This window comes from Seriola lalandi, unplaced genomic scaffold, assembly GCF_002814215.2.
Source record: "Seriola lalandi dorsalis isolate HSWRI2012SDOR001 ecotype SW California unplaced genomic scaffold, Sedor1 jcf7180002054703, whole genome shotgun sequence".
Classification (NCBI taxonomy): Eukaryota; Metazoa; Chordata; class Actinopteri; order Carangiformes; family Carangidae; genus Seriola; species Seriola lalandi.
The window spans coordinates 142,351-149,850 of record NW_019525256.1 but is presented as its reverse complement, the minus strand read 5'-3'; the positions used below and the strand labels follow the sequence as shown (position 1 = coordinate 149,850).

Below are 7,500 nucleotides of genomic sequence, written 5' to 3'. Positions count from 1 at the left end.
TTCTCCTATTGATTTTCCTCATCGTTAGACTGGTGCATTAGCGTCAGCCTCATTTCCCACAGTGACTGCTACACTGCACTGTGACCTTTGGTAGTGATGGGTGAATAGAAACTTAATGAAACTGACGCGAATGTGGTGTAGCTACTGTTGATCTATTATTCCATCCAAGTGCATTCAAATGTGCGGGTGCATTTCAGTGCATGTATTTGTCATTGTTTGGATCTGGCTTTCAGGAAACCCCTGAGAGGAGATGTATTAGTCATAACTCCCTCTTTGCATTACACTCACTCTGTTCCCTTCCATCTCTCACTTTCCTCACTTTACCTCACCCCCATTGTAATAAACACTATGCAGTAAGCACTTGCACATGAGGAATGATGGGAAAGAGGCAGTAGATAGTAGATAGCCGGATCATTTATCTTTACAAGCCCCCAGACTCCTCTTGAAGATGTGAAGGCTGCTTATAGGCTCAGGATATTTTCTTCAACAGGGTTCAGGTTGAAACAGAGGTATAATTGTTGTCAGAGCTCCACCTTGTGGAAGGGCAATGTGCTTACAAGACCTAGAGAAGGGACTTTTATATGAATGCTACCTATAAATAACACTTAAGAAACAACAGAGCCAATACTTCAGGTCTTTGACAGAGGGCACATTTATACAAAGTCGTTCCAACAATTTGTTACTGGCAATCATTCAGGGATGGACAGATGAATGGTTGGATGAGTTTTTCATACACATTAACGTGAAATATTCCAAAACAATATTACAAATCATAACAGTAGCATTAAAGGAATAATTAGCTTTTCCCCTTGAGAGTTAGATAAGAGGGATACTACAACACCACTTCCCCTGGATTAGACAAATAACATATATTGTGTTAAGTAATGAGCTTTTGAGGTTCACATTGTATAAGATTATAAGAGTGAAATGTCCTTAATTTAATTTATATAAATTGTCTCAATCATGGTTTGAAGGAAAAAGGAAAGATAGGCTGTAAGGGTGGGGTTTATATAACTTTCTGATTTATTAAAGCAGGATTGTTTTGTCATTTTAGTGGTGGTTAATGGTAAAATTAATCATGGAGAGTAGTGATTTAACAACGTCTCCAGCATTAGCCGCAGTCTCTCCTGGTCAAAACATGCCCTTGTACTTGTCCCTGTCCTCCTGGTTTTTCTCTTCCATGCGCATGTTAAGCACAGCCAGATCCTTCTTGACAGCCTTTTTCATGCCAGGGTCCAGGTCCAGCACCCTGCTGAAGTCCTGCCGAGCCTCCGCCTCGTTCCACACCTCCATGTGGGCCTTCCCTCGCAGGTAAAAGGCCTTCACTACACCTGCAGGCCAAATACAAGCACATACATGTTGGACAGCAGCCTTGAGGGACATCTGCAGAGTACGAGCAGGATGACTGTTCTTAACTGAAGTGAGGTATGTAAATGAATAATTTTGACAACTTCTGTTACATTAATTGTATGTGCATCTACAATATGAGCACATAGTAACATGGGCTGTGCATGTTATTGTTGAAATAGAGGCACCAGACCTTTTACAGGGGGAAGACTTTTATATATACATTGGGCATACTGTATATTTACAGCTACCATAAAAATGTACATACACACACACACACACACACACACACACACACACACATTGTGAAAAACATAACCAACTTGTTAAAGGCTGAATAAACTGTGAGGCTGTAATGCTTACACTGCACGACAGTCTCTCACACTCATAAATCAGCTACGGTAGCTGGAATATAATAATGTACTTAACACGAAACACAACCTTTTTCTGCTTTAAAAATCATCGAAGGGTCACACCCAATCATCAGTCTGTGTCAGTGCCAAACCTGGGTGCTGGTTGATGATGTCGCTGGTGTGCTCGATGACCTCGTAGTACTCTTCCATGCGTAGTAGACACTGGCAGTAGTTGAGGGTTAAGGTGTTGGCCATCTTCTCCAGCTTCATCCAGGGGACATCCCATGCTTTCTCCTGAAGGGGGTAAGCGGTTCAGATCCATGTCAGTACATACTGGAAATCCCATGTTTGTTGACTGCTGCCCATATTGTCTTAAAGAAGCAAACAATCATCTGTTTTGAGCAACTTATTTCATTTAATCACCTTAGTCTGAACATTTTTGATGCAGATGACGGCCTCCTTGTACTTTTGCGTGGCTTCCTGGTAGCGTCCTTGTTTGTAGAGCTTGTTCCCCTGGCCATGCAGCACAGGGACAGCCTTCAGCCTCTCTTCATCATTCAGAGCCCACGACTCCCTGTTGTACTCACTGGGCTGCTGCACCTATAAAGGACAAGTTACGGCACTTTAAAATAATATGGTCACTGGCACTAAATGGTCCTGATGTATTACAGTAATCACCACCCCCACAAGCAGATGTTCCTCAGATTTGATCATTTTTTACGTTCTCTTTGCCAGCGCAGCTTCTCTGCGACACACATCTCTTCCTCACTGTGAACCTCTGTGCGGTCTCTGCTCTCTCTCACCTTGAGCAGCTCGAGGACAAAGTAGAGAGGTTTTGGCTCTTTCATCAGCTCATCCAGGTCGTCGTAGCCAAGGCTGTGGTAGGCAAACATGTTGGCCATACCACAAGTGTGGACGTGCCAGTCGACTGGGTCTTTACCTTCTGCGATGCGTCGCATACTCTTGGACACAAGTGGGTAAACGCCAGTGTGCTGAGGAAGAAGGAGGTAAACAAGAGTCAAACCTAAAAACAGAATCATGAAATAATAATGACATGAATAATAATAAAAGGTCTTTGGTCTAGACTCAAGGCTTGTGGTGACTGAAGTTTGTCATTGGAGCTTCTTAATGTGCAGTAATGGATGATCATGGTGATGGTGATGTTTGGAGTTTTGCTCACCTTATGAGTTTTTGCATTTTTCACAGTCTATGAAGCAGCTCAGGAATTTTTATTTAAGTTCTTCTCCTGTTTTAAACTATGTAAAAATTCTTTGCTGTGATTAATATTTTGTTTAACATGGTTTTCCCTCAACAAAATAATCAAAAACTGGGGCTATAAGTACATCTACCCTTACTTCTTCATTGAGAAATCTGGATCAGGCCTTATGCCCCGCCCACCACCACTGCTCGCGCTAACTGAACAGGTGAGACAGTATGATGATGATGATGATGATGATGAAGATGATGATGATTTAGATTAACAGAGGAAACACCTGAGATACTCAGCCACATGTTTGAGCCTCAGTCAGACCCAGACTCAGGAGTTTATTGTGCACTCAAATCGGCGCCTAGAAGACGTATCAGCACGGTAAGCGCAGTTAATTGGTTATGTTGTTGGTTTGCTCATTAATCGCAGTGGCTGACACGTGTTAGTGGCTGTGCTAACGCAAACTCTCGCTATCTGTATTGACAAGGTTTCAGTCACTGCTGAAAGGGCAGTGTGTATCAGGATTGTTAGTGTTGGAGGAACCGTCAGAGAGAAGTGTTTGAGCCTCAGTCACAGCCAGACTCAGATGAGGAGTTTGTTGTGCACCAAAATCGGCGAGTAGCAGACACATCGCAATGGTTCGCATCTTTTATTTTGTTTATGCTGTTTAGTTGCTCGCAACTGGCAGTGGCCCGAAATCTGTCGCTACTCCCTCTTTAGTCCACTATATAGTGAGTTCGCCATTTTGTTGGACTCATGTGGACTCATAGTATCCCTCAATGCATCATGAAAAGTGCACAACCGAAGCTATACATACCATCATGCATTGCGCTTGTGCTGAAAGACAGTACAACGGTACAGAGAAAATGACCAGAGTTCTGTGTGAGAGTGTTTTCTCTCCCTGGATAGTGAGCAGGGAGTAGTGACTGACTGAGTGAGTGATGTTGGACACAACCACAGTGTTAGTGGTTGTGCGAATGCAAACTCATGCTCTCTGTACTGACAAGGTTTCCCATTTATTTTGGCCGCAACTGCTTATTTCGCTAATGATATGTCTTTTATTATATAAAAACATCATATGGACATGGTGATAAGGTTAAAAACTGGATTTTCATGGGAGGAGGTCTTTAAGACAGCATTACTTTTTCTAGATTTTATTTCAAAATATGTATGGAAAAGAATAAAAACAAAGAAAGCAAACAACAATAACCAATAGAATTTAACATAAGTAATTAATTCTAAGTAAACAAACCAACAAATACCACATGTCCCAAAAGGAGCAGGAGGAAATTAATACTTATTATTACCTGTCCTCTCTCTAATGCTCAATTTATAAACCTAAAAAATAATCTTAGTGATTATCACGCATTCCAAATATGTTTATCTGGTGATCAGTAACAAAAAATACAACAATTGCACTATCCACTACGAGCGTTGGAAAACGAGAAAAAATATTCTTATGCACAGACTTAATTTTGTTGATGTGGCGTAATGACCATATTCCTTTACTTACACATACCATTCACATGAAATGTGGTTGATTTTAGATGAAACTGATCTAAGATGGATTGTAATTTAAATGCAGTTTTGAGTTGTTTCACATTAGTAGTCTGTTTCCTCAGTTCAACAGGTTGAGGTTGCCCTCCACTGGATGGGAATGCTGCTGCAGAACATATCCAGTGGAGGGTGCGGAGCAGCCATGTTGTTCAGAGGAGTGAATAAACGCTCTAAGCCCAATCACATCTAATCAGAGTGGAGGGGAGTCGGTTGTGCTGATTCAGCAGGAATCAGAGCCGATTAGGGGAAAGTGAGGCCGCTGCAGATTAATGACAGTATGCCTCAATGCATCTGTCTCTGACAGTGCGCCACACACACACACCACAGGACACAACAAATTATAGATTACATAAGAAAGACATACATCAACACATATCCAGAGGAGGTATGTTTGCTTCATAACACCTGTACAGGGGCATATATGTTTATGTGCCAGATATCTGTATGAGCAGGAAGGTCACACAGAAACAACATCCATAAAGTCAACACATTACTCCCAAAGAAAGTGAGGCAGTGTTTTTAATAATTTTAATAAAAGTTGTGAGCTCCCATTCTGTTATCTGTTCGCCCTGTGCAGCCTGTTAGTGATGTGTTTCTGTTATCTGGCAGTGTTGATTTTATATTTCATGACCATGGGTGTTATCAAGGATGGTGCAGTACATGCTTATGCTTTATGTTTAGGCTTTACATTTATAATTGGAGCAGATGATACTTGTCTTATCGTGCTGATTTGTGCATTGTTATTGAAAGCAGAGTCTACAACATCTGCAGTATGATGGCACTCTGTCCAAAGTGCACAGTCACACTTGTACTAACACTCTATAAACCACTGTGCTTCAAAAACAATAAAAAAAAAAAAGGAAACATAAAAAAATAATTTTTCTGTAGGACTCACAGTGGTGTCACACCAGAACTCAGCCACCTCACCGATCCTCATGGAGGACAACAGGGTCTCCCAGATGTCCAGTTTAAACATGTTGCCGATAACAATCTCCATGGGTGTCCCCACCACTTTGCTGTCATCTATCACTGTGCGTTCATCATCACACAGCTGGGTGCGGAAGTGGAACGTCACCTGGAGAAAAGAAGAAGGAACTACATGAAGCTTGTGTACAATGTTGACAAAAGTAGGGAAAGTTAATCATAATGAAAGTCTTATGTCAGGTTTAAAAATAGACATTGGCTCTTCCAGGTAACACAGCAGCTTATGTGACATAACTAAAAGAAAGACCAAGTAGTTGGGACTTGAAGTGCAGGTGATCAGAAATGGCATCAGATGAAATGGCACGAGTTGTCACAAATCAAAACTCACTGACAGGCAAAGATAACATGTTTTGTTAAAACGGGGACCCACTAAACACAACTGAGCATCAGTCTCAAAAAAAATGTTATGTCACAAGCTTCACACAGCTCAGTTATTCAACAGGGCAGACAGACATGCGGAAGGACAGACATGCCAAGGTTGCATGGTTGTATAACATTCAAAGAAAGTGAAACCATTCAGCAGAACTGAGTGTACACTGTTGTCAACTGTGGCTTTCATGATCTTCATCCATGTTTCAATTTGTCAGTGCCCTCATGTAAAGTACCAGCACAAGTCAAGAATGATTTTATGAACCTAGGATGATGTCGTTCCCTTAATGACTTGTGGATCATCAGTTGTAAACACTATTAGGGAAATAACTTGAGGTGCAGAAAGAAATACAGAAACTGTAAAACAGGGTCAATAAGCCACACAGGTTGATAGCACAGCTATAGATATAAATAGGAATATAACAATGCCACACACTCGTTTAACATATAAGAAACACATATTGTGTAACAGCTTTTTTTATGTTAGACTAATTTTGTCAAACCTGGTGCAGCTGGTTATTAAAAGTGTATTGGATTAAAATAACACTAAAGGGGCAGTGAGTGATATATGTGCTCTATCTACCTCTACTGGCTGCAAGTGGGAATCATAACAACATAAACCTGCCCCCCCTCACTCATCCTGTTGAACTGCGTTGGCTTAAAATTGGCAACAAGTCAGGAAAATGAAATCCATATATCACAAATAATGAGGCCGTCCGTATTTATCAACAGTCCCTTTCAAACCTTTACTTATTGTGGTCATACAGGCCAATAACAGTTTCTCTTACTTCTCCTTTACTATGAATCTAGTGCCTATGAAGAAGTGTCCTTACAGCACAGCTCTTTAGCTTAATGTGCAAACAGCTGGTCTGATCACAGTTTGGTAAAAACAGAGCCGTCGTTTGGACATTATCTATTCTTTTTTTGATGCCTTGCAACAGTTTTACTGTGGTCCAACTGTTCTGCTTTGTCTGTACATGGTCATATGATGCTGTGCACAGTATGATAATTAAGCGCATATGCTGAGTTACATTCATATCTCTAATTAGATTTAAAATATAGTAACAAGCTTTGTGAGTCACATTTTAATTCATCCTGTTTCATTTGTCCAAAACATACATACTGTACTGTAGCTACTATTTGTCTGAAATATGGTTCAGTGCAGTGAAATAGCTGGGAGCCCACATAGCCTAGTCTGTACTGGATGACAGCTAAGTTGTTTGAAAGCCTAAGTGCAAGTAAAGACATATTTAGGTGGATACCCATCAGTGACTCTCTGGATTTATCTAAAGTGTCGATAACGTAGTGGAGGCCTAGAGTACCTTCGCTCCTGTGATGAATTTTGGGATTTCTCCGGTTCCTCCGTGCAGGATCGTTTTCTTGATTCCCTCTGATCCCAGCAGCATTGTATCCTGCATATCCGACATCTTTTTGGTTTATTGTTACGGCTCACCTGATTACCATGCATATACGGTCATATATCTGCGTGTATCATGCAACATGTGGCAGGGGTATGTATGACTTGGGAGGTGTCGTTCCCGGTGGATTAGTTTAGGCAGGGATAATGAGATTACAAACTTCTCCTCCTCTCCTTATGTTTCATCATCTATTTGCTGCTACTTGTATTAGTCAGTCATCATCAGCATTTTCTGTGCGTACACAGAAACATCCAGAAAGGAGGAG

At 41.1% G+C, this 7,500-nt stretch overlaps 1 protein-coding gene across 1 annotated transcript; it reads right to left on the bottom strand.

Moving 5' to 3' along the window:
* Positions 1–630: 630 nt before the first annotated feature.
* Positions 631–7,298, bottom strand: aipl1 (aryl hydrocarbon receptor interacting protein-like 1). Its single transcript, XM_023424092.2, has 6 exons — positions 7,140–7,298; positions 5,360–5,539; positions 2,504–2,692; positions 2,124–2,300; positions 1,853–1,994; positions 631–1,331 (listed from the first exon to the last, which is right to left on the bottom strand). Exons 1-6 carry the CDS (start codon positions 7,242–7,244, stop codon positions 1,132–1,134), a joined length of 993 nt encoding a protein of 330 aa, XP_023279860.1. The 5' UTR covers positions 7,245–7,298; the 3' UTR covers positions 631–1,131.
* Between the last annotated feature and the right edge of the window lie 202 nt (positions 7,299–7,500).